The sequence below is a fragment of the Sciurus vulgaris genome, assembly GCF_902686455.1.
Source record: "Sciurus vulgaris genome assembly, chromosome: 12".
NCBI classification, from domain to species: Eukaryota; Metazoa; Chordata; class Mammalia; order Rodentia; family Sciuridae; genus Sciurus; species Sciurus vulgaris.
Genome location: NC_136473.1, coordinates 56756307 through 56783949, shown reverse-complemented (window position 1 = coordinate 56783949; position 27643 = coordinate 56756307). Strand labels below are relative to the sequence as shown.

The 27643-nt window shown below is 35.9% G+C and overlaps 1 protein-coding gene across 2 annotated transcripts in view; it reads right to left on the bottom strand.

Moving 5' to 3' along the window:
- Window positions 1–6051: 6051 nt before the first annotated feature.
- CNST (consortin, connexin sorting protein) overlaps window positions 6052–27643 on the bottom strand; it is a 99876-nt gene continuing 78284 nt past the window's right edge. For both annotated transcript variants that reach the window (XM_079106622.1, XM_079106623.1), the window contains exons 9-11: window positions 24313–25199; window positions 13176–13311; window positions 6052–8730 (exon numbers count right to left, since the gene is read on the bottom strand). In XM_079106622.1, coding sequence (XP_078962748.1) covers window positions 8525–8730; window positions 13176–13311; window positions 24313–25199 — 1229 coding nt within the window. In that variant the 3' untranslated portion in view covers window positions 6052–8524. The remainder of the gene's footprint in view (window positions 8731–13175; window positions 13312–24312; window positions 25200–27643) is intronic.

Here is a 27643-nt window from a genome sequence, read left to right as displayed (position 1 = left end):
ATATTTTTTGACAACTTTATTGAGGTATAATTTCTGTACATAACTGCTTCCATTTAACGTGTTCAATTTGATGAGCTTTGAAACATGTATCTGTGAAATTCTCAGCACAACCAAGATATGTATTGTCATCAGTCTCAAAATTTGCCAAGTACCCATTATGGTCCATCTTCCCTCCAGCCTCATCCCTCAGGGAACCATTTCTGTCTCTGTCAGTATGAGTAAGTTTGCATTTTCTAAAACTTTAAATGGAAAAATGTGATATGCAGTCTTTTGTTTCTGGCTTCTTTCACCCAGAGTACTTATCATAGCGAGATTATTTCACGTCACATGTATATCCATGACTGACTTATTTATGATCACATCTCACTTGTATTGCTGGCGGTCATTGGAGAGTTTTCAGATTTTGGTTATCATGGAAAAAACTGCTATGGACACTTGTGTGGACTTTTTTTTGTGCGGACACATTTTTATCTGAGGTTAAGAACTTTGGTGTAGAATTGCTGTGTCATGTGGTAGATGGTATATCTAACTTCAGAAGAAACTGCCAAACTATTTTCCAAAGTGGTTGTACCATTTCATATTCCCACTAGTTGTGTATGAGAATTTGCCTTACATTCTCGCCAACACTTGGTAGTGTGTGTGTGTTAAAATAAATGTTATATAAAATTTGCCATTTAAACCATTTGATAGTGTAAAATTCAGTGGCATTAAGCAATTTAACATTGTGCAACCATCACCAATACGAATTTCTGAAATTTTTTCACCACCCCAAGCAAAAACACCGTAATAATTAAGAAATAACTCCCTTTCCTCAGATGCTAGAGCTTCTAATGTACATTGTCTCTTTGAGTTGGCTTATTACAGATATTTTATACAAGAAGAATCATACAATATTTATTCTTTTGTGCCTGGTTTATTTCACTTAACATAAATTTCTACCACTGAACTACATCCTGAGTTCTTTTTATTCTTTACTTTGAAACAGGGTTTAGCTAAGTTGCTCAGGTTGTCCTTGTACTTGCAATCCTCTTGCCTCAGCCTCCCCAAGCAGCTGGGATTATAGGTGCATGATTCTGATTTCCTTAATGACCAGTGGGTGATAGTCAACATTTTTTTTTTCATTTGTTTACTTTTCATTTTTACATCTTTGGAGAAAGGCATAATTCAGTGTTTTCCCCATTAACAGTAAACAAATTTTTATATTATACATTCTAGATATAAAACACTTACTAGATATATGATTTGCAAATGCTTTTCCCCATTCTTTGGGTTTTCTTGAAAATATCCTTTTGATGTGTGTGTGTATACACACACACACACATATATAATCTTTTGTACTGGGCATTGGCCCCAGGGGCACTTAACCACTGAGCCACATCTCCAGTCCTTTGTTTTATGTTGAGACAGGGTCTCACTAAATTGCTTAGGGGCTTGCTAAATTGCTGAGACTGGCTTTGAACTTGTGTTCCTCCTACCTCAACTTCCCAAGTCTCTGGGATTATAGGCATGCAACTCTGTGTTTGGCAATAAAAAAATTTTTGATGACATCCAACTTATCTTTTGTGTCATATCCAATAATCTATTGCTAAATCCATGGTTAGGGAGATTTATCCCTATGTTTTCTTCAGAGTTTCAAATCATATTTAAGTTGTTGGTCCATTTTGGGTTAATTTTTGCATATGGAAATCCAGTTGTCCCAGCATCAGCTATAGAAAAGAGTATTCTCTCCCCATTGAGTGGACCTGACACCCTTGTCAAGAATAAATTGGGCAAAGAAACACGGGTTTGTTTCTGGATCTGAATTCTATTATAATGATTTGTCTATCTGTATGCCAATATCACACTGACTTGATTACTATAATATTAAGTTTTAAAATTTGTAAGTTTGGGTAATCCAATAGACTCTTTTTAAAAAATATATATTTTAGTTGATGGAACTTTATTTTTACTTATTTACTTGTTTATATGCAGTGCTGAAATTGAACCCAGTTCCTTACACATGCTAGGCAAGTGCTCTACCCCGAGCTACAACCCCAGCCCCCCAATAGGTTGTTTTTCAAGATTATTTTGGTGACTTGGGTCTCCTTTCAGGGCCATATAATTTTGATAATTAATTTTTGCTCTCCTGCCCCTAACTCCCTCAAAAAAGCTGTTGGAATTTCAATCAAGAATGCACTGAATCTATAGATTGCTTTGAATAGTATGGACATCTTATTAACATTGTCTTCCTAAACATGAATGTGGGATAGGTTTTCATATATTTAAATAGGTTTTAATTTCTTTAGCAATGTTTTGTCGTTTTCAACATAAGACTTATACCCCTTTGGCTAAAATTTTCCTTATTCTATTCTTTTTGATGCTATTATAGAGGGAATGGCCACCTTAATTTCCTTTCTGTATTGTTAACTGCTGATGTATAAACATAAGTTATTTTTCTGTATTGGGCTCATACCCTGTGACTTTGATGAATTTGTTTACTAGCTCTAGAAAAGCTTTCTTATGAATTCTTTGGGACTTTCTCTCTCTATAGCAACTTGTCTGTGTAGTTTTACTTCTTCCTTTCCAATATGGTAAAAATGAGCATCCTTGTCTTCTTCTTGATCTGAGGGAAACTTTCAGCCTTTAACCATTATATTAAGTTTTTCATAAATGCCCTTTATCATGTTGAAGAAGTACCCTTCTATTCCTAGCTTAATCATGAAAGGATGTTAAATGTCTTTTCTACATCCCAAGAGATAATCATGTGTTTGTTTTTTTTTCCTTTGGAGTACTGGGGATTAAACCCAGGGGCACTTTACCACTGAGCTACATCCTTAGCCCTATTTATTTTTTTGAGACAGGGCCTTGCTAAGGTGCTGAGGCTGGCCTCAAACTTTCAATTCTCTTGCCTCAGCCTCCCGAGTTGCTAGGATTACAGATGTGCACCAGTGCACCTGGCTAATTATGCATTTTTTCCTCGTCTGTCAACGTTGTGTTGATTTTCTTATTCTGAACTACTTGCATTACTGAAGTAGTGTTAGTTTTTAGTCATTCTAGTCAGGGTGTAGTAGTAGCTCATTAATTTGTGTCTTCCCAATGACTAACAATAATCATCATCATTTTACGTGCTCACTGATGGTTTCTGTATTCTCTTTTGTAAGGGTGTTCAGAGTTTTAAAGGTGTTATAATACTGAGTTGTATGGATCTCTACATATTCTGAATATAAAGTTTTTACCACATAAAGGTATTGCAAATAGTTCCTCCCAGGCATCAATTTGCCTTTTCATTTTCCTAAGCATGTTGTTTAAAAAGCACATTTTAAAGTCCAGTTTATCAATTGTTTCCTTTTATCGTTGTATGTCTTATATTCTAAGATTTTTTTTAAATATTTTTTTTAGTTGTAGATGGACACAATACCTTTATTTTATGTATTTATTTTCTTTGTGGTGCTGAGGATTGAACCCAGGGCTTCATAAGCACTCAACCACTAAGCTACAACCCTAGCCCTAAGATTTTTTTTTTTAACTAAAGGTTACAAGCATTTTCTCGTTTTATGGTTTTACCTTTTACATTTGGATTCATTTATTTCAAATTAATCTTTGTCAGGTTAGGGAGAAGTGTATGTTTATTTGTTTCCCAAATGGAAAGGCAGTTTTTCTAGCAAGCTGCATTCTGCAGACTTGTTTATCATGGAAGGATTTTATTTCGTCGTCAAATCTGAAGGTAAGTTTTGCTGGGTATAAGATTCTTGGTTGGCATCTGTTTTCTCTCATGGTTTGAAAAATGTTGTTCCAGGCCCTTCTAGCTTTTAGGGTCTGGATTGAGAAATCTGCTGATATCTGTATTGGTTTCCCCGAATGTAATTTGATTCTTTTCTCTCACAACCTTTAAAATTCTGTCTTTATTTTGTATGTTAGGTATTTTCATTATATGTGCCTTGGTGTGGGTCTGTTGCAATTTTGTATAGTTGGAGTCCTATAAGCCTCTTGTACTTGATTTTCCATTTCATTCTTCAGATTTGGGATGCAGACTTGCTAAATGCATTCTACTAGCATTTTGTAGATGCCTTGGGATTCTCTTCATAAATAATTATGTCATTTGCAAAAAGTTTTATTTTTTTTTTCCCTTTCTAATTGGGATGCTTTTTCTTTTTCTCGCTATAGATCTCCAGTACAATGTTGAATAGAAGTGGTCTTTCCTTTGTTCCTGATCTTAGAAAGAGAACCATGTGGTCTTTCTCCACCAAATATTTAATATTAATTATTGATTTTTCATAAATGTCCTTTATTAAATTGTGGAAATTAGCTTCTAGTTTGTTTTTTCATATGAATGATATAAATTAATGCATATTCATTGACATGATCACATGGATTTCCTTTTTCAGTTTGTTAAAAAGGTGAATTATATTGAGTGAATTTTGAATATTAAACTCATTGTATTCTTGAGATAAATCTCATTTGATTATGATAGTCTATTGTCCTTTTATGTATTTTATAAAATTGACCTACTATTTTGTTAAAGATCTTTGTGTCTAAGTTCTTCAATGAGATTGGTCTTTGTTTTCTTACTGTCATTGTCTTGTTTTGGTATTAGAATAAAACAGGTCTCATAAAATGAATTAAGAAGTGTTCTCTCTAAAAAAAAGTATTTTGTAGGATAGGTATTATGTCTTACTTAAATGATTGACAGAACGTACTGGTGAAGCCATCTGGGACTAGTTTTCTCTGTGTGAAAGTTTTCAATTCAGGGCAATTAAAACTTTCAATTTCAAAGAAGGCTCTTAAAGAGATGATTTACACTGCTGGAAAACTTGCCAGCTATTAACGCCAGAAGTACTAACTACATGTGAAAAGTTGTAATTACTAGATCACAATTATCAGACCTCTGGCTGTGAGAAATGATTCCCATCAAAATTACTATCAAATCGCTGTGCAGGTGGCCTAAAAATTTTATGTTTATTCCTAATAGTACATGACACATGATAGGAAAGAATGAGCTCCACCCCTAGAGTGGCATGCTCTCCAGTGTCTTCTTTTTATTCCCTCTTTGAAAATACATTTCCCTTACCAGGTGCTAAATCTTGTAGCCGGTACCATTTCTTTTTTCTGGAGCCCCGCATGCTCAGAGCTGGGAACACTGCACATACAAATGCCTGTCGAGTGACAAACATACACTCATGGTTCTGCACTGATCTAAGAGAATTTGGGAATAACTCTTCCTTAGCCAGAGAGAAGAGATGATCATATGTCATACCATTTTTCTCAGTAGCCTAAACTCAGGAAATTTAAGTAGTACTGGAATTTCATAGGGAAACTTTGAACTCACTGTAGCTTTTAAGGTACAGTACATGAGGTTCAATAAATGCTCACCTTTGAGATTGTTGAGATAGATAACACTAGAATTTTGCTATAATTCTAGAGTTGTTCTTATTCTTTTTGAAGGTTAAGGCAACATGAGAGAACAGAAAGTATAATGGTTTTGGAGTTATAAGACCTGGACTTGAGGGATATGTGTTTACTGTGTTTACTAAGCATTAAATGAATAAATGCTAAAATGCTACAAATAATGCATAAAGTAGTATACGAGAATGAGTTAATATTAATTGAGCCCAAAGAAATGAACAGTTATACAGGTCACATCAGCAGAAAGTTAAGAATTCAGTCTCTCTTTGGATTGGGAATATATGCCAAGGCGAGCTTCAGTCAAATGGGTTGACAGCTAAGGGATTTCTTTGTTCTTCATCTTCCCTCTTTTTCTCCTCAACTCCTACTCCTTTCTTTACAAGCTGTTCCTCTCATCCCATATCCTCCTGGCAATCCAGCAAGACCCACCTCAGGTCTGTCCTTACAAAACAAGGAAGGCCCACCTTCAAATGTCAAATTATCTCCACATTTAAGATACAAATTCACAGCTTGATAAAGTAAACCTCGGAGGATTTTGATTTTCAAATCTGAAAGAATGTATTTTTAGAGTGGATTTCAGCTACTGTGTCAGGCAGACGGGGGAGGCATTTTAGAAGCAAAGGAACCTTAGGGGGTGATTAGACTTCCCAAAATACCAGTGGGCCAGATCAGTTCCTGAAATTACTTTACTTGTGCTTTAAAGCACTTTTTCTCAACACCCAAGGGTTCAAATAAATTCTCTGAGACACTTCATTGGTGTAGATTTTAAATTACAAGCTCGATTTGATACCCTCAAATACAGTTCTTAAGGAAGATTAGTGATTAGTTACAAACAGTTGTCAGTACTTTCAAATAAGAGGAGAAATTACATTTCAGTAAAACTGGATAAACTTTTTACGCATAACAATCCTTTCATCACTGGATGGAATTACTCCAATTCATGCAATAATTTACTGTTACATTTTTTAAAGTTGCCCTAATTTTTTCTAAGTGAGATTTCATGCCTATTTTAAGTCAAGATATCGATATGCTCCTGAGCTCACCTCACTGTCTCTGGGTAGTGGTGAAGATATTCGTGGTTTCTTGAGGCATAACTGGGAGCCCTGATCAGCAAGGTATTATCTCAACTCTTCCATTGCAATGGGAAGGTTCCTAGGAAAGCCCAGGTTTCAGAAAAAGTGGCCTACATTGCAAATATAACATCAGATATTATAAAGGACTCTGACAGTGACATAAAGAGGTGAACTGGAGGTAAACTTTAACTTCTCTTGACATAAAATCGGCAAAAATAAGGATCATCAAATTCCTGCGACTAGAAATTACGAGGGTTGCACAGAAGAGGTTTGTCTATGACAGTAGATCTTGTGAGCGGCTTTTATAGAACCACTTAAGATAGTACCATGGACGTGTTACATATTTTACATACAATTTGAATACAAAGTCTTAAAATTTATAATACATCATTAAAATAATCTTCTAATAAAATCAGCCTTAAGTATAAGGAATCTAAATTTCAGTATCTTGTACACTTCTAAATAAATATCTTTGATCTATAACTGTTCAAAATATTACAGTTTATGGTGACATGATAGACAAGTCAGACAGTGTTATATATAAGTAAAAACAAAACATCAATTAAAAAAAAAAAGCCCCAAAACACGCTGAGCTGAAATTATAGAAAATCAAAACACTAAGTACATAATAATCAAGAATTTAGCATTGGGATAACCAAATGCATGCTTAGCAACACACTTTCAACTGATAAAAAGCCCTTTAAAATTCATATAATCTAAATAAATAAGCAAAAACACAAAGGGACGTACTGTACCAGCCAGTAACAACTAGAAAGCAATTTCTCCCTTTTTCTTTCAAATGATCCTAAGAGGAAAAACAGGAAATAATAATCACTTGCTAAAAAACTATAATTCATGTTTTTGTTTTTTAAATGCTGTCTAGAATATAAAAAGTCAAAGCAAGGCTTCCTAAATGTTAGGCCACCTAACTGACAGATTTAAACAAAAATCATACATTTGCCTATTTAAGGTATGATTGAATTTTCGCTTAATGACCCCACAATAGAGTCTAAATCAAGCCCATGATATGAATGCATATTAAAACACCTGAATGCACGATCTGTTAATACTGAATTACATATGGTGATTTAATTTCACTTGTCAAAGGATTCGTTTACTTTGTGTGACCAGAATTAAAACATCTGTAGCAGGAATTTTTATCTTATTTATGTCCATATTCTGGTTTTTAGAATCTCAGAATATAACAGATGCTCAATATATGTTTGCTGATTTGTGTTGATTTCAGTGTTCACCACTTCAGGAAGCACTGAGTCTGTGATCAAACTGTTGTCTGAGACTCAGAGGGAGCTCTTTGATTTTGCCTTCAGGCCTGTGATTAATTTCTGGCTAGTCAATCAAGTTAACTGCCACAGATCTGTCACAGTTTCTCATTTCAGGGCCAACATTTCTACAATTCATCTATTCTACAGCTAAGCCTTCTTCAAATATTTGTGCCTGCACATCATAGTCAAGTTTTAAAAGAATAAAGATAATCTCTGTTACTCTATGTTGGATATTTGCTTATGATGACTGCTTGAGACACGCGTGCACACATGCACACATACACACACACACACAACCATTTTACAAATGGAGAGCAGAATCTGGAAATAATGCAAATTATTATACATTGCTCCCAAAGATAACTAAAAAACAACATTGGAACCATAAGGAACACTGATTATAAACAAACTTATTGCGTGATGGCTAGAAGCAATGCCTGTGGACCAACAAATGTAAACCAGAGGTGTCCTTTAACCATTAGCTTGACAGGAGAAAGAAACAGTGTGGTTATGAGACTGCCCCTCATAATCTGCTCAGTGTACCTCATTGCACTAGGAAGCAGTGAGGAGATGGGTACCTCTCCAAAGATGCTTATATCAATATTGCCTCATTATGCAGATATTCTAACAGAGGTCCTCTGGATTGCCATTTAAAGTTGCTGTTTCAGGTGTCCTTGAGTCCTCACTGGGTAGGGGGAATGTTTTAGAACTCTGAAATAAAAGCTGTTTAGAAAGTTTCACATCTTTCATTCTCACTGCCATTGTGACTGTCCCCCTTGAGTGCTGCTAGGAGAGGTAGATCCAGTGTTTAAGTTCTGCCATTCCCTGGAGTAACTTGGTGTAATAGAAGTCCATGTTGTCTGCAAAGTCTGTACAAACAGGTGACTCCATGTCTCCAAAAGTGCAGTATAATGCGGTCCCTCCAATGCTAAGGAAAACTGTTGCTATGCACAGCAAGATCAATAAAATACAAGAGCCACCTCCAACTTCATCTGCAAACACAAGAACAGAGTGAGGTTAAATTGTCATCAAAATGGAAATCTTAGCATCTGCTGTCTTTTCACTGATTAAGATAATGAGATGTTTCAAATATTAAAACTCTAGAGTTAGGGCTTTTAGACAGAAAACATGTGTATTTAAAAGCCCTATAAAGGTCTACTACCTTTACAAAGATTCATACTCATGGAGCTTGTGAATGCTGAAATTAAAATCAACTCATTTATACATGAATATAAATTCCATCAAAAAGAAGAAAAATGGTAATATTCCTCAGATGTGGTCATGATGTTATTTTAGAATACGCACCATGGCCTTAATTACAATGTCTTTGGAGTTCATGTCATGGGACCACCTTGAATGAAAATCAATTTTATGTAAAACAATGAAAATGTCTTTGGGTGGGATCTCCTTTACATCCTAGTCAGACCCACTTTTGTTCTTTTTTTTTTTTTTTTTTTTTATTGTAAACAAATGGGATACATGTTGTTTCTCTGTTTGTACATGGCGTAAAGGCATACCATTTGTGTAATCATAAATTTACATAGAGCAATGTTGTTTGATTCATTCTGTTATTTTTTCCCTTCCCCCCACCCCTCCCACCCCTCTTTACCCTCTATACAGTAGTTCCACCACTTTTGTTCTTATATGGTGGAACAGAGAAGTTCTAACCTTGTTGTAATTTCTTTTTATTTTGCTTAACAATTTTGGTAGATTTGTTTTTAATAAAAATGTCCACATTAGTTTTTCTATATTGGAGAACATAACTATTCTTTGGTTGAAAAATCCTAATGATCATTCATAATTAAAGAAAAATAAAAATATTTTGGGAAGACTAAATAATTTTATGATCTCCAGCACAATGAAGGTGAATGTGAACTTTTTTTGGAAGGTAATGTGGCAGTATCTATTAAAATTTAAAACTAATGTACATTCCATCCTGGTTACTTCTGAGAGTGACACAGGGTTAACTGAATGCAATGCTGAGACCACTGGGGAAAACCAGCACTGTCTCAGGCCAACAGTGATATGTGGTCTCAACATTTAGCCCAGTAAATCACTTTTAGGAATTAGCTCACAGATGGACACAGATGGGCATAAAACATAAAAACATATATACAAAATTGTTCACTGTAACAGAATTTGCTTAGCAAAAAGTTGGAAATAATCTGGTTGCTACATGGGATAGTTTAATTATGAGATATTTATATAATGGAATACTATATAATTATTTAGTGGAATGAAGTAAATTTAATACGCTCTTTCATAGAAAGACATACAAAATTCATTGGGCTGGGATGTGGCTCAGTGGTAGAGCACTTGCCTAGCATGTGTGAGGCACTGGGTTCAATTCTCAGCACTCTATATAAATAAAAAAAAAAAAAGGTCCATTGGCAACTAAAAAAAAATTAAAATAAAAGACTCATTGTTAAATTTTAAAAAGAAGTTATATAGCAATATATATAGAACTCATTTGTGTTTAAAAAAAAAAAGGACACAATGTATACACACACACATATGCACACATACACACAATGTGACTTGAAAGAATGATAAGAAATTTCAACCAGCACTTAGGGAAAGGGGGAGAAGATTGTGGGACTTATACTTTTTCTTCATTACTGTCTGAATTCATGATTAGCATATATTATATTTATGATAAATAAATTTTATAAAATCTAATTGATACTAAATATACTTTATATGAAAGATTTTACAATAATATTAATATATTCTCCCTATAAAAATTTGAACACAAAGTAGCTAAGAGTCTAAGGAACTGTCCCTTTTTCTCCTACAATCATATTCTCCTCCCTTTTCAGAGTTACACACTGTTAAATATGGTGTGCATCCTTCCAAATCAGATACATGCGATTTAAGAACTTTTATACAAATAGTATTATATAATCATACAGCTTTGCGATTTGCATTTTTAAATAGTTCGTTTTTTGTTTATTTTTCTTGGCAGAACTGACAATTGAACCCAGGGCCTTATGTGTGCTAGGAAAGTCCTCTACCACTGAGCTATACCTGCAGCTCAATGCAAATAAAAAAAATGGAATTATATCATTGATATTGTATTTTTTTTAGTTTTGGTCAGTTCAATCTTTTTCTTTCTCTCTCTTTTTAAAACACTCCCTTATTTAATGTTTATGCATCTTCCCACATTTATCTTCATTATCATTTACAGTCAGTCCTCCCTATCTGTGGGTTCTGCATCTGTGGATTGACCAACCATAGATGAAAAATATCTGAAAAAATAATCTACTCTGTGCTGAGAATAGACTTTTTTCCTGTTATTATCCCCCAAACAATCTGAATAGCAATTATTTACATTGCATTACCTATTATAAGTAAAAGAGATGATTTAAAGTATATAGGAGAACACGCATGGGTTATATACAAATACTGCACCATCTATGTAAGGGACTTGAATGTCCACAGATGATGTTATCTTCAGGGATTCTGGAACCAGTCTTTCAGGATATGGAGAGAATGACTGCATTTATATACGGTGCAAACATTTGAGCATAGTTTAAATGTTTAAAAATACCTCTTCTGTTTGTTTTATCTACATGTGCTAAAATAGTTTAGAGCAGAGCTGTGTAATGTGAAAACCATGAGCTGCATGTGGCTGTTGGGCACTTGACATGTGGCTGGTCTGAACAAATATGCTATCAAGTGCAAAATACATACTAGATCTGGAAAACTTAGTGTGAAAAAGAGAGGTAAAGTATCTTATTTTTTCATATTGCTCACATGTTGAAATAAATATCAAAACAATTTTTTTTGGGTGGGACTGGGGATTGAACCCAGTAATGCTCTACCACTGAGTTACCCTCTCCAATCCTTTTAACTTTAAATATTGAGACATGGTCTCATTAAGTTGCTAAGGCTGACTTTGAACTTGTGATCTTCCTGTCTCAACCTCCCCAGTAGCTGGGATTACAGGTGTGTGCCACCAGACCTGGCTAAAATGGATTACTTTTTAAACATGCTATTATAAAATTTCAAATCACATGAGTCTCACATTATATTTCTAGTGAATAGAAATGATTTAGCTGGATGTGGTGGTGCACACCTGTAATCCAGCAGCTTGGGAGACTGAAGCAGGAGGATCATGAGTTCAAAGCCAGCCTCAGCAAAAGCAAGGTCTAAGCAACTCAGTGAGACCCTGTCTCTAAATAAAATACAAAATAGGGTTGGGGATGTGGCTTAGTGGTTGAGTGCCCCTGAGTTCAATCCCCAGTACTCTGCCCCCCACAAAAAGAACTGATTAGAGGAAGAACTTCCATTCAGGAAGATTTTGGCAGAAGGTGAGGCTTATTCCTATGTACTGTGTAAGCTACACAGCTTTGTAATAAATCATTACCAGCATCAAGTATTTACACAAAATTTTCATAACTGTCAAAATGACTTCATATTCATTGTCTAATGTTTTTCAGTTCTCATAGAGGTAGAGATGCAAATGTTATTTTTTTTTATTTTAAAGATGATAAATCTGAGTCTCCCACAAGTTAAATGACTTAGTCTGGCTACTAAGTGAAATAGGGACTGAGAGCTACAAATCCAGGGTTCCTCCTATTAAGCAGATTTAGTGTAAATTAGCACAAACAGGACCAAGGCACTATACATGGAAAAGATTGTGACATGTGACAGTAAAAAGCAAGGTGTGAGGGTACAGTGAGGGGTTAGAAAAAATTAGTTCAAGGTCCTACAAGCTTTATAGTTGTAAAAATTTTAAATTCTATGTTATCAATTACATCACACTTAGGAAGCATACCTAAATGTTTATGGTATCACTTCAACAATACAGTTGTTTTATAAACATGAGAAGCACACAGACAGGTTCTAGGCCACATTTCCACTCACTCTTATTTATCTGTGCTTCAGGTAAGCCTATTTGTGAAACCACAAAAGGTAGCACTATTTGCTAGGGAAACCACCTTAAGCATAAGTCCAGGAGGAAAAAGTCAAATCATAGCAACCATTTTAAATTGTTGCTCTTGGGAGACATTATTTTCTACATAGTAAAGAAGAAATTGCTGAAAAGAATATACTCGTGATTCATAAGTATTTTTCACAACTAAGTAGGAATATTAATTGGCCATTGAAAGAAAACAAAAATAGCAAGCTCATTTTTTTTTAAAGATACTGAAGAAAGAAATTGAAATGAGCTCTCAACATGGTAGACTATCTATGGAATCCAGAGACCATGAGTTGAATTTTGTAACTTGCTCACTTATTTGAGCAAAATGCTTCAAAATAATATATGATGATGGTTTAAGTTTATATTTTGTATTTTTATTTCTTAGCAAATAAAGCAACTAAGTTCATATATTCTTGTACATATCCTGTCAGAAGCATCACATTATCAGTAATTGATTCTTCCAGCAAACACTGACTGTTAACACTTTTAGTAAAGGGCTCAGCAGTTTACCTGGATCCAAGTTATCATCTATTTCTTGGAATCTCACTCTTCGTTTAGATGATTTCTGCTGCATTTGGGCAGGATGATCTCCTACAGAGTCATTCCTTTTCTTTAATATAGAGACCAACCCTTCAGCAGGAACAACCTGCCAGAGATGGGAAGAATGATTTGTTATGTTAAGGTGGGACATATCATGATATTTTACATGTAACTGTAAAAAAGGCTAATTCAATTCAACAGACATTTGAATTTTTATATCAGGTATATCCAATTCCTATGGAAAAAATCATAATCATCAACATGTAACAGGATAAAATTTTCTGTTCCATGCAGGTAGCTGACAAATCCCTGACTCTTCTTCCTGACCTGGAACTTACTCAAGGGACAGGCAGGAGGTCTGGAGAACTCCATTAACTACCTTGCTTGGCAGTTTAACTTCCCCTTAAGTTATCTGTACAATGATCACTTACAACCCCTGTTGCTTAATGCTGGGTTTTGCTTTATAATGGATGCTCAAACTCCATCACAGCTCTTCTAATTCACCAATAGTTTTAAAGAAAAAAATAAAGAAATAAACTTAAAATATATTCAAGACCAAGCTTTTAACATCAAGTGAGATTTATCTTCAATTTCTCTGAGAAAGTATGTATTTACTAAATAATGTTCTATTTTCAAAACATATTAGGGACATCTCTAGAACTTCCCTCAGAGCTAGTCTACCACGGATATATTATTTTATGTACATAAGTCAGCAAACTATGGCCAGCAGGCCAGAGGATCACTATGTATTTTTGTAAATAAATTTAAATGGAATCCAGTCCAGCCCTTCATCTACATATTGCCCATGGCTGTTCTGGGGATATAATTAATGGCAGAATGGTAGTTACATCAGATCATAAAGTCTAAAATATTAGTAATTTGACCCTTCATGGAAAAAGTATACCAACATCTCTTCAGGTCCTCACCACTACCCTTTTCTATGTTGTCTTCTAGTTTTCACTTAGGTACCTCTCTCCTCTCTCCTGTTTATGTTCTACTTCTTATTTAAAAGCAAAACCAAAAACCCTTGCCATTTAGGAACTAAAAATTCCAAGATGCAGTGAGAGACAAGAGGATCAGTAGGAAAGGCCAGGCTGGGAGGCGGGAGGCCTTCACATGGGCTCCCAAGCAGCAGACTCATCCACAGAAGTTGAATTGTGTGCTACCTGCTTGTTCTGAGATACAGGTGATGACATAGGTGGCCATTGTGGGCCTAACACTGTGGATGTCAGCAACTTGCTGGTATCAGATCACTGGAAGCTGAGGATTGCCTGTAATGTCATTTATCTGATCAATGGCATAAAATACTTAATATAATTTCCAGCTCTAGCCAGCAATCTCTGATTATTTATGCTATGCATAAATATTATAGATTGTATTAGATCTTTTTATAACTCAGGGCTTTTAGGGGTAAATAATTCCACATAGTCTTCTACAGAGCTTCTCTGAACATGGGTCTACAGAAACCATTATGTCAAAAAAAAATCAATATTCAGCAATTTATTCTTTTTTATGGGAAATATATATTTAATTTGTCTTTGTTCTGAGAAAACTAAAGTACTTTAGTGACATTAGGAATAGTCTTTCAAAAATAGGGCTGAGCATGCAGCTAGCTCTAGCTAGCCCTAGCATGTGAGAGGCCTGGGGTTCCGTCCCCAGCCCCTACACCCAACCACAAAAAATTTCAAATCTTTCTTTACAAAGAAGCAATATTAAAGAGCACTTTCATACAACAAAGAAAAATTATTTTATAAGCACTGTGCTGAAACTAAGAGGGAAGAAATCCTGAAGAGATTCTTTCTAAAGAGCAAAGGATGGAAAATGGAAATTAATTAAAATGAATACATTACTACTAAAGATGCATCATTGAAGCTGGGCTTGGTGGTTCATGCCTGCAATTCCAGCAATTTGGGAAGCTAAAGCAGGAGAATCCCACACTTAAGGCCAGGCTTGGCAACTTAGCAAGGCCTGTCTCAAAATAAAATATAAAAAGGACTGGGCATGTAGATCAGTGGTAAAGAGCCCTTGGACTGAATCCCCAGTACAAAAAAAAAAAAAAAAAAAAAGTGAGGGGACTCATAGATTCATTCAATATCTACTTTCCCATAAAGTAAATATGTACATTTACCAGAAGTAAATTTACTTACTGTGGGAGTTTTTGTTTCATTGTGCTTTCTTCCCCCACATTTTTAAATTGATGTATTATGATTATATATGTTGATGGGATTTATTTGTTGTGATTTTGAAATAGGGGTCTTGGTATGTTGCCTGAGCTAATCTTCAATTTCTGGATTCAAGGGATCCTCCTGCCTCAACTTCTTGTGTGGTTGGAACTATAATCATCTACTACTGCACCAGGCACCACGGGAGTTTTTTGGTTTTGGGCAGTGCTAGGGATTGAATCCGGGGCCTCATCTCTGGTAGGCAAGGGCTCAACCACTGATGAGCCCTAAAAGCTCCAACCTGGGAGTTTTAAGGTGTTCTTTTAACTTAAAAAAAATTGGATTAAGAATAGTTCTAAGAACTGTGATATGTGTATACACACACACACACACACACACACACACACACACACACACTGGAATATTACTCAGCCATAAAGAATGATAAAATTATGGCATTTGCAGGCAAATGGATGAAATTAGAGAATACCATGCTAAGTGAGATAAGCCAATCTCAAAAAAAACAAAGGATGAATGATCTCGCTGATAAGTAGATGATGACACATAATGGGGGTGAGAGGGGTTAGTGTTAGGGTTAGAGTTAGGGTTAGGGAGGGGGGCAAGAATGGAGGAAGGAAGGACTGTATAAAGGGAAAAGAGGGGTGGGAGGTGTTGGGGGAAGGGAAAAATAACAGAATGAATCAAACAGCATTACCTTATGTAAATTTATGATTACTCCATGTACAGAGAAACAACATGTATCTCATTTGTTTACAATAAAAAAAAAAAAAAAAGAATAGTCCTAAGGATGAGCTCCAGAGTGGCATTACTGTTATATCTCTGTGATATAAGTTTATGCAAGAAATAAACACAAACCATAAATCAAACAATATTGTAAGTATGAATAAATGGATACTGATAGACTGAAAAAAGCTCCTGAAGTCCTCTGGAAAGACACAGAATGTGCCACTTGGACCCAGAGCTGGTCTGATGCAGCTGGTCTGATGAGTTAAGGTTCCTACCTTAGCTCTTGCTCAGCTTTGTGGGGTGTTTTGTTCTGGAAGCCATGCTGTTAAGGGATAAAAGCCTGATCAGGCAATCCCACCTTATTCACTAAATAGGCAATAAACTTGGATAACTTTTTTAAAAAGGAAAGAGGCAGAGCATGAGAAATTACATTTGTGTGGGATCAATCAACATTTTGTTTTGTCTTATCCTTCCCTTCATCCCTTAATTCTTTGTTAAAAAATCTAACCCCATATTTTCTTTCTTTTTTTTTCTTCTTTGTTTGGCGGTGCTGGGGATTGAACCCAGGGCCTTGTGCTTGCAAGGCAAGCACTCTACCAACCGAGTTATATCCCCAGTCCTCATAGTTTCTTTTTTTAAAACTATAAAAATCCTTTGTTTCAGGAGCGCCTGCCCCAGTTGTCCTAAGTGAAGGAGGGTGCTCTTTTCAGGGATCTTCTCTAGGTTTTTTGTTTTTTCTTTTCTTTTCTGATTTCAGGTCTTGTAGATGGAGAACAAAGGATGATGGGACCAAGCTGAGGCAAAAAGATGCCCACCAACCAGGAAACTCTTAGAAATCAGGAGGCTTGACAGGATTGGTCATTACTCATTTTTGCAAGAGTCTGGGACAGAGGACCTACCCCTAACATAAAACTCTTATTTGCCACATTGGGATAGAGCTGAAGAAACTATTTTAGTGGGTGAAGCTTGCATTATTCCATGGTCGAAGGGCAAGAAAACCCAAACAAGGTCATGGTCTTGGTTTAGGATGTCACTAAAGTATGTCAAGCTTTTCTAAACAAATTGAACTACTGATTTAGGGCACCCTCCAAATTATTCTTGAGAAAACATTTTTCAACCAGGCTTGGTGGTGCATACCTGTAATCCCATCTGTTCAAGAGGTTGAGGCAGGAGGATTGCAAATTTGAGTACAGCCTGGGCAACTTAATGAGATTTGTCTCAAAATAAAATTTAAAAAATTTGTTTTCTTTTGTTGTTGTTACCATAATGTCAGTACTAAAAGTAAAGTTTGATTGATTAATTGATTTTGTAGGGCTGGGGATTGAACCCACCACTTTATGCATCCTGGGAAAGATGAAGAATTTTTAAATCTCAAAAACAGCTTTAAAACTAAATTTAGTTTCTCATTTCAATTAGCAAATTGCTTCCCTACCCAAACAAAATATGCCAAACCCTTGAGAACAAAAAGGATGTTCTTATTAAGAACAAAAAGGATGTCTGAGCCATAATTAATGTAATTGTATGAATAAATGCAGAGCTTTAAAAATCCATCTGGCTAAGTGCCCATATTTGCAAATAAACAATTCTTTGGCACTTGCCCTCAAATATCAATGACCACCTTAAATACCATTATTAGAATGAACTGGTTATAAAAACAAAATTATTTTGCAACTTTACTGGAATAGTAATTCCTAATATGATAAGGAAAACATTCAGAACACACTACTGTTAAACTCATTGCTCATAAGATTAAAGGAGAAAACAGACACCAAGTATTATTTTAATGATACAGGCTTAACTTAATCCAGACCCTCAAGGCTGGTAAACTTTGACCAAGAACATATGCTTGGTTTCCAACTAAACTGACAACATTCATAAACTATATTAGTATATTACAAATACCTTAAATGCCAATGATTTTTCTGCAGAAGCACTTTCAAAGTTACATCTAAAATTCTTCTCTAAAACAACAAGTGATGAGTTGGGGGTGTAGGTCAGTGGTAGAGAGCTTGCATAGCAAGGGAAAAGCCCTAGTTCCATCCCCAGCAGCACCACAAACAAACAAACAAACAAACAAACAAACAAACACCAAGTGATTGTTTCTGCTTGCTCATGTAGTTTTAGGTACCATGTAAGAACTATAAATTAGTGAATGTGTACACTGTATCTTTATATATCACATTCAATCTTCACACCTCTCTTTTACAGGCATTATCAGCCCCATTTTACAGATGAAGAAGCCAAACTTAAAAGAGCTAGAGTAACTTGCTTAAGCTTGCATTGCCCAGTAACCAGCAGAGTTTGAATATAAATTCAGGATTAAATCTCTTGCCATTTCCCTAATGTAAAAATATCTTATTTTCTAAGACTATTCAAATTTTGCTTTGTGCCATATCTTTTGATACAATTAAAGTGAGATGAACAGAACTTTCAAATAAGACTAGTGAGGTTATACCTTTACCAAGAATTCTAATCTTAAATATATCTTCATTTCAGATATTTAAACTGGGCTGGAGGTATAGACCAGGAGTAGAGTGTTTGCCTCACATACATGAGGCTGTGGGTTCCATGCCCAGTATATATATATATAATATATATATATCTCACATACACTTTTTTTTTTAAAGAGATATTTAAACAAATGGCGAAAATTGTCAATCTAGAGACATGGAGAAAGGGATGATTACATGAAAGACCTTTTGTGGAAAGAGATTAATGTCATGACCATTACTACAGCAAACTGAAAGTAGTAATGATAGCTGGACCCAAGGATGCCAGCTACATGAAAGAAAACCATCTTCAGAAAGACCAGGTGATCATCTCAAACCCACAACCTTGAATTTTATAGCACTGCAATAGAAAAAAGTTCAAAATGGAAAAAGTCAAATTATGATGAAGTAAGTCAATGTGGAGATTTTTTTTGTTTAAAATAAAATAGGGAGTTTAATAAAGTAAATTTCTAGATTAGGCACTACTTCATATTTTTATAATTTGTTTTACTTGCTTAAAGGGACAATTTAATAAATATAAGATAGGAAAAGAAATGGTAAAAATATCAGCTACTGCCCACTTTTTAACCTCCACAAAGCTGTTTAAAAAATTATCAAGTTATTTTGTTACCCTGCTGAAATTACTTGATAGCCCTTACCAATATTTGAAACTACATTATTTTTATGTGAACTTGTTTATTATGTGTCTCTCCCTCTAGAAAGTAAGTTTCATGAGAGCAGGGACTTGATCTGTATTCACTGCTGTTTCTCTCTCCAGTTTCTACTAGATAGTAGGTGTTCAATAAATATGCCAAAGAGTAAATGAACACGCAGATGAGGAATTTACATGAGAAGTATCTACCAAACTTCTTTGAACAATGTAAGTTTTCCTTGAAAATAAAACAAAACCTATTTTTAAGGGTTATTTATTGTCCTAAGTGAACTTGGGGGAAAAAAGCCTTATTGGATACAGTGGTTGTTACTGACAATGCTCTAGCTGAGCATGGTGGCACATGCCTGTAATCACAGCAGCTTGGGAGGCTGAGGCAGGAGGATAGAGTTCAAAGCCAGCCACAGCAATAGTAAGGCACGAAGCAACTCAGTGAGTCCCTGTCTCTAAATAAAATACAAAATGGGGCTGGGGATGTGGCTCAGTGCTTGAGTGCCCCTGACTTCAATCCCCGGTACTTCCCAAAAATAAATAAATAAAAAGTAAAAAAATAAAAAATAACAATGGTCTATGTTGGCTTGTACTTTACATGCTTAAAAGACAGGACCTAGATGTTGAGGGTTGGGAAGAAACAGATGTGGGAAAGAGGTTCACCACTCCAGAACAAAGTGACATAATCTGGAAGGCAAGGAGCAGGGGTGGCCATGTGCAAGGTGTATATGGGGAGCTGAGAGGGGACAGGTGATTGAAACATAGGCTGAGACCAAGGCACAGTAGCAGATGATGTTCGACAGGTAGAGTGGACCAGATTACCAAGAGTCTCAAATGTCAAGTCAAAAGCACAGCCTGAAGCTATAGGGAGCCAGGGGAAGGGACTGACAATGTGAAAACTGGTTTAGAACAGGAGTTTAAACAGGCTATGGGTTATGGGTCAGATTGGGACCCTTGGGTGTATTTGATTTAATCATAGTGTTTTATTTCTAGACCAGACATGGAATCTTCCCTGTCAACTGTACATGTAAGTCATTTCATTTCCTCTATTACCTGGGTGGCCCCTTGGGTATCAGTTTGAGACCCCAGGTTTACACAGTTATAATGTAAAACTATTTGAGTAGGAAAAGATAAAATGAAGGATGCGGCAACTCGTTAAGCAGCTATTGAAAAAATCCAGCCAGAAGCAGTAAAGATGTAAATTTTAAAAGTAGTTAAAATGGAAAAGGAGCTGGGTTCAAGAAACCTGACAATTAAGATGTACATTAACTAACTAGAAAACTTAAGAGTAAGATAAAAATTGAAAGGGAAAGATGACACCATCTGGCATAAATTAAGAAGCAGCAATCCCTGGGTCTTCCCCTGGGGGCTCGTTAGACACCTACATAAACCCTGGGTCAACCATGTTCCACGAACTCTTTTATATTGTGTTTCTTCTATTGTAAGGAAGCTGGACTTACCCTGCTGCCCTTGAAAGAGCTACTCTGGGCAGAACCACCAGGATCGCTGTCTCTAACACCTTTCTTTATCTAAGACCCACGTAACAGTTACCTACACAATTTCATGAAACGCCATTGCTTTCTGCTAGCTATCTTAACTTGGTGAGGGAATTCTACAACAGCTAATCTTACAGTAGTTTCCCTGATCCCAGTGATCTAACCAAGAGACAACTACCCAAAGTAGAAGGCTTTGGGCATGAAGATTTAATTGGAGAGCTTTGCTGAAGACAAACCCAGCCACAATTTTGGAGGTCATTTTTCACCCCCACTACAGAGTTGGGGATGTAGAGCACTTCCTTAGCAGGTGTTGAGACCCTGGGTCAGATCTTTAGCAGCACAAAAATACAAACAAAATAGTGGAGATGTTTTTAGTTCTCCACAAGCTTTTGTGAAATTTATTTTATGTTATATGATGAATCTCATTGTTTAAAACAATACAACAAAACAAGTGCTTCCACTGGGCTGGCAGTGGTTATCAAAACCAAGTTCAGCCAAAGCTGAGCAATGCAGAAGAACAAGAGACTAGAAAAAAGGGGAAAACCAGTGAAGAAAGAACCTACTAGTGTGGTCTACGCCAAACACAGAGGTAGAAAAAGTTATAAGCAAAGTGGTAAACTGTGAGGTGAATGACGGGAGTAATGATAGGAAGACTGGGAAAGAGAGCGGAGGACCGATAGGGACAAATAGCATTATGTGGAGACGAGCAAGCTTAGGTGCCTAAGTGGCTCCCAAGGGCATGAAAATTACTATTCCAACGTTTAGTTATTAAGAAATTATGGGTGGGGGGGGGAGGGAAAAGATAACAGAATGAATCAAACAACATTACCCTATGTAAATTTATGATTACACAAATGGTATGCCTTTACTCCACGTATAAACAGAGAAACAACATGTAACCCATTTGTTTACAAAAAAAAAAAAAAAAAACAACAGAAATTATGGTCACAAAAGGAGGGAAGCATACAAAACATTTGAGAAACAATTGCACTAAAATTAGGCAACTGTGACAGCCTAGAGAGAATCCAGAAAGCCAAGGACTTTATATGACCCCTTACTATATCCTCAGCACTAGACAGAGACTCTTAATAAAATTTTCCTGAAAACAAAGTGTTTGGATTAAAAAGTTATATGTTTGTACTTAAATTTAAAAACATAGAATTTAATTTTTAAAAATTGAAAATTAGGTTTGGGGCATAACTCGGTGGTAGAGGGCTTGGGTTTAATCCTTGACATCAAAATATAAAATAAAATGAATTATAAGTTTGTGCTGATAAGCAAACCCACTGACCTGGATATTTTAATACAAACCCTCGTTCTTTTTATTTATTTTTTGTATTTGTAGATGGACTGCATGTTTTTACTTTTTTTACGCAGTATTAAGAATCAAACTCAGTGCCTCACACATGCTAGGCAAGCCCTCTGCCACTGAGCTATAGCCCCAGCCCCAAACCCTCATTCTTAAGGCATTAAAACTTAAAGCATTAGTGATTTTTAGCTCTGAAACTTCAAAACTTCCTCTGCTGACAGTTAAATTTAATAAAGTAAACCGCTCAAAATAGAGAAGGTATTAAGTAGTCAGAAAGTAAATGTTTAACCATCTATTCAGCATTATCATAAGAAAGTAAACTAGTGTTGCTAATCATGTATATCTTTTGGGGTTCTTTTTGTTAATATATATATTTGTTAGATGTTGATGGACATTTATTTTATTCATTTATTTATATATGGTACTAAGAATCAAACCCAGTACCTCACATGTGTTAGGCAAGTGCTCTACCACTGAGCCACAACCCCAGCCCCATCTTTTGGCGTTCTTAAAATAGCCTAACTTAACAGACCAATAGAATTTTAGGAAAGGGGTCATTCTGTATTAACTTCCCAGAAAATAACTTCTCTGCTGCTATTTAGAAGAAAAAACAGACACTGTGTTATAAGTATGAGGAAGGAATATGCAATTTAATATGCAATAGTAAGTAATAATTTGATAACACCCTGTACCAAAGATCTGGTTAAAACAAGCAAGACAGTGAATATTGGGTCAAGCACTTTATCATAAGCTCTATTAAACTTATTTAAAAATTACTTACAAAATTGTGGTGAAATAAATAAGTAAATAACATAAAATTGCCATTTTAGCCCTTTTCAAATATACAACAATTCAAAATGTTGTGTAACCATCACCACTATTTCTAAAAATTGTCATCACCCCAAACAGAAACTCCACATACCTTAAGCAATATTTAATAATTTTTTAAAGAGAAAATCAAGAAGCAAAACTCATAGTTTATGAACAACTAGCTGTAAATTACAACTGAGTGGTCTGGTTAAAAGAAATAATGAACACTGGGCCAATGCTTTACAAATCTACCTAATTTTGCCAAAGGAAAAAAAACAACCAAGAAGAAAAATCATAATTTGGAGAACTGACTAAAATGGCAACAGAGGAAGCTAGTAATGAAGCAGTTAAATTATCTCAGAAAGCTTTTCACAGAATTCTATTTTCACATATATTTTGTTATATATACTTTTGCTTTGCTACTTTTTAATTTTCTTGGAGATAATTTTTTTCAATGATAATGCTGAGTTAAAATATAATGGTTATATGGGACATAAAGCCAATTTGAGAAAAAATTAGGGTTAAGAAAAAGACAGGGGTTGGGGTTGTGGCTCAGTGGTAGAGCACTCTCCTAGCATGCATGAGGTCCTGGGTTTGACCCTAAGCACCACATAAAAATAAAATAAAAGGTATTGTGTCCACCTATAACTGAAAAAACAAAAAAACAAAAAAAAGAAAAAGAAAAAGAAAGGCAGCTCAGATCCTAATTTTCAGAAAAGCAAGCAGGTTTAGAAAGGGAAAAAGCAACTCCAGGAGACTGAGGAACTTGTGGGATCTGTACTGAAACTAAGGCAAACTCTTCCCATCGCACCAGTCTTGGTGAGGGGGCGATAGTTTTGGTATGGCTTTTATCTTTCCTTTTTCTGAATGTCTTTATTGTACTATCAAACAAAAGAGAATGATCACCTTTCCTTGACCTTTTTTATTCTCTCCCTGCAACTTAATAGCTTAAAAATTCATCTACTACCTGCCAGTCTCATTATATTTTAAAATGCTTCCTTCATCCTGTTAGACTGTTTTAGAGAATTCTAAAAATATATCAACAAGAGGAAGAAAGTTAAGTATATACTATATGTAATCTTCTAGATGTATGAGAAGAAACATGAGGTTTCCTTAAAGAATATGACTAATCTTGTCTTCATAATAATTACTGGGTATGACGAATAAAACCCACAGGACTATGAAAAAATGATGTTCATAATAATGCTCACTGTATCTGGAGACGTGCAATATAGCTTCTTCAAGATAAACATCACGATTACAAGTCGTTTTATTCAATACATACAAATAAATAAAGATAGCAACAATTAAAAGTTAATGTTAACTAAAATTTTTCCCTGTTTCAAACTGTATTTGAAAACTTAAAAAAACAAAGCAATATTTTGTACATGTATCAGCTTTTAAAATTATATTTTATTTTATCTCTAATTTACCTCTGCAATCTCTATCCTTTTGGCAAGATCATCAAGAGAAAGACAGCTATCATCAGAAGGCAGATTCTCCTGTAGACTATAGGATGCTTCCTCAGGAGAAAGATCTTGAAGGAGATCAGAGTCCTCGTCTTGGTTGTCGTCTTCAGTATCTTTTAAGCATCCTTCCAAAAGGCTGTTTAAATAGTCTTCTGTTTCCTTATTGACTTGGTCTTCCTTATCTCCCTTTTCCTCAGGGGCCATATAAACTTCTGGAAGCAGTGTACTTAAGTCAGATATTTCATTCTTTTCACAAAGTACATTCTCTGAGCCCTCTGAGTCAGTCTGGCCCTGTGGCAATTTTCCATCACTGTCTGTGAGATCAGGTTGCTGCAGCTCATTTAATTCACTGCTCTCAAGTTGGTCCTCCGGCACCGCCTCAGAAGCATCCTGAAGTGGCAAATGGAGTTCTTTTCTTTTCGACTGTGAATATCTTCCCTCAGAACTCAACGCAGGAGATATATGGTCGCAGCCTGGTAAGATCAATGGCTCTCTCACTGACCCCCCAGAAGGTGACACCTGAGGGTCTTCAGCAATGCCCCCTATTTTAGCCACATCTGGTTGGTCCTCTGTAGCAGCTGCCTGCAAACGGCTGTCATTCTCACAGGCATTCTCGGAAGAGTCTGGCCCTGACCTACAGCTCCAGGCTGTCTCCGAGGGCTGGGTGTGGAGCTCCAGCTCTGCGGAGCCAGCGCTGCAGAGCGGCTCCGTGTGGTCTTTCCTTGCAGTTACTGGAAGGCCTGGGGAATTTGCCCGTCCATCCATCTGATTACAGCTGGGACTGCTCTCCTGAAGATCTTCTTTAGGTTGGCTTTCTTCGCTTGGTTCCATGCCAAGACAAGTGTCACTCTCTAAAGAACAACAAGAAGAAAAAAAGCTGTTTTAAAATTCCAAACAATGCTTTGTATAGAAGGGAAGAGAAAGGATGTCTGAATAACATGGAACACAATATTCTAACCTCTCAAACAGAAATTCTATCTGTTGCATTATAATGTTCTTAGGACATACCCAAAACATTCAGTAAATAATCCTTTACATATAAAAATTAACAGAGATTATCCAAAATCATGTTAAGGTGAATATTCAGTCATCAATATAATTGAAAAAGTAATGAACCTTTTTAACTTAATACCCTTAATAAATGGTATTTTGAAATTACAACTTCTTAAATCAGGGCAGCAAAGGATAGCAATAAAAGAATACATTAGGGCAAGAAGTAGAAACAGGTTTGAATTTTGACATCTCTTTAAATTTTTATTGAAATAATACCAACTTGAATATTTTTTCTTCATAATGTGATATGTATACACAGATATAAAGAAAAATTATATTATGTCATTTGCAGGAAAATGAATGGAACTCATTATGTTAAGTGAAACAAGTCAAACAGAAGGTCAAATGTCATATGTTTTCTCTCATATGCTGAAGCCAGAGAGGAAAAGGGAAAAGAAAGATGGTGGTGGTGGTGGTGGCGGGAATCTCATGAAAATCAAAGGAAGATCAGTAGAGGAAAGGGATCAAGGAGTGGGAGGTGGAGATGGAGGTGGGAATTGCTGGGGAGAGATATTGGTCAAATTATATTGTTATACTAAGTGCATGCACAAACATGTAACAACAAATCCCTTTATTATATACAACTACAATACACCAAAAGAAATGTGAAAAAATATTTTTTTTTCAAGATGAAAGATAAAATAATAATTTTATTCCATTTGCTTTTTCATTTATGGGTAGTTTATAATTACAACCGACTAACAACTGAGGCCACTACCATACCAAAGAAAAGGGATTTTTTAAATGCCATGTTAATATTTCAAAGAATCAGGGATTGAGGCTGGTAACCTCCCTGGAATTCCGAGAGGAAACCCTTCAGTAGAGTCTGTAGCACCTCCTCCCACACCTGACTTGAATATCATACCAGGATCCAGAGAAGGAAGAGAGGCCACCGTATGAGAGAGTCCTGCATTCCTTATATTCCTCTACCCCAAAGTATCATTCAGTTTAAAAGACTGGACATTTCATTCCCCACAAGTTTTCTGCTTCGCTACCGAGCTTGCTGGCTTGCCCCTCCGTTAAAGACAGGGTGGTAGAGAACAAAGGTGGGGTGGGCACAGTCAGGTGGAAAGGGAGCCAAGCTCCTCTTCCACAAGTTCCCAGTGCCCACAAGTTCAGAAGATGCCCTTCAAAGCACATGCACAGGATTCAGAGACTAAATGAGATTGGAAAACATATTTCCCAGGTACTATTAAAACACAAGGCAGAGAGACCGCTACATCAGAGGAACAGTCTATCAAGGTGCTCAGCAACTTAGTGAGACCCTGGCTTAGAGTAAAAAATAAAAAAGACTGGGAATATAGCTCTGTGGTATATCACCCAAATTAATCCTCAATACCAAAAAAATAAACACAGAAACAACCCCTCCCTGCCCCCCCAAAAAAGCACCCCAAAACCAAAAAAAGTCACAACACCATAAGGGAAAAGTTACAGCATCAGTCTAAGAAGTCATTCTGAATAGGAAGTGAGTTTATGGACTATCATGACTGGACAAAATACAACTATTTCAAGTACTGTATCTAGTGAATTGAGATATCACTTAAGTGGTAAAAAGACACAGGTACAATGCATTTACAAACTAATGAGGAAATGGTTGCTCCATCTTCAGAAATACAAAACATTACACACACGCACACATACATTAAGATGCAAAGGGCAAGAATTATATGCTGCATTTGAAAAGTCATTCATATTGCTGACATTTCTCTTAAAAACACATTATCAGGCTGAGGCAAGACATCCTCCTCCAGAACTTAATCCACAACCCTTCAAAAAATGGTTGTTAGTAGGATGTCTGGATTGTTGAAGCCTTTGATAATCCCTACTTCCTACAATTTACTCAGCAAAAGCACGCTGTGCTCAATTAGAAACCAGAAGATCCAGGTTCTAGCTATGAAGCAAAGCACCCAACTATTGACTTTAAACTTGGCACATCAGTTTCTTCATCTGTATCACAGGCGTCACAGCAGAGAATAAGCTAGTGCTGAGCAGCAACCAGTGCTGAGTCTTAAACTCTAAAGAATAGCCTGTAATGGCACTTTTCCTAATGTATAAAATATGTAAACAGATCCACATCCAAACTAGGTGGCTATTTGGGGATTTTCCCCCTATTTAAGACTGTTATAAAGGTTATTTTACTATGATTTCTGATTGAAAAAGGTAGAAAACAGAAAACAGAGTACACAGGGGTGACTCAAAACAATATCTCTGACTTGTCTCATAAGAGAAAGGATAAATATCT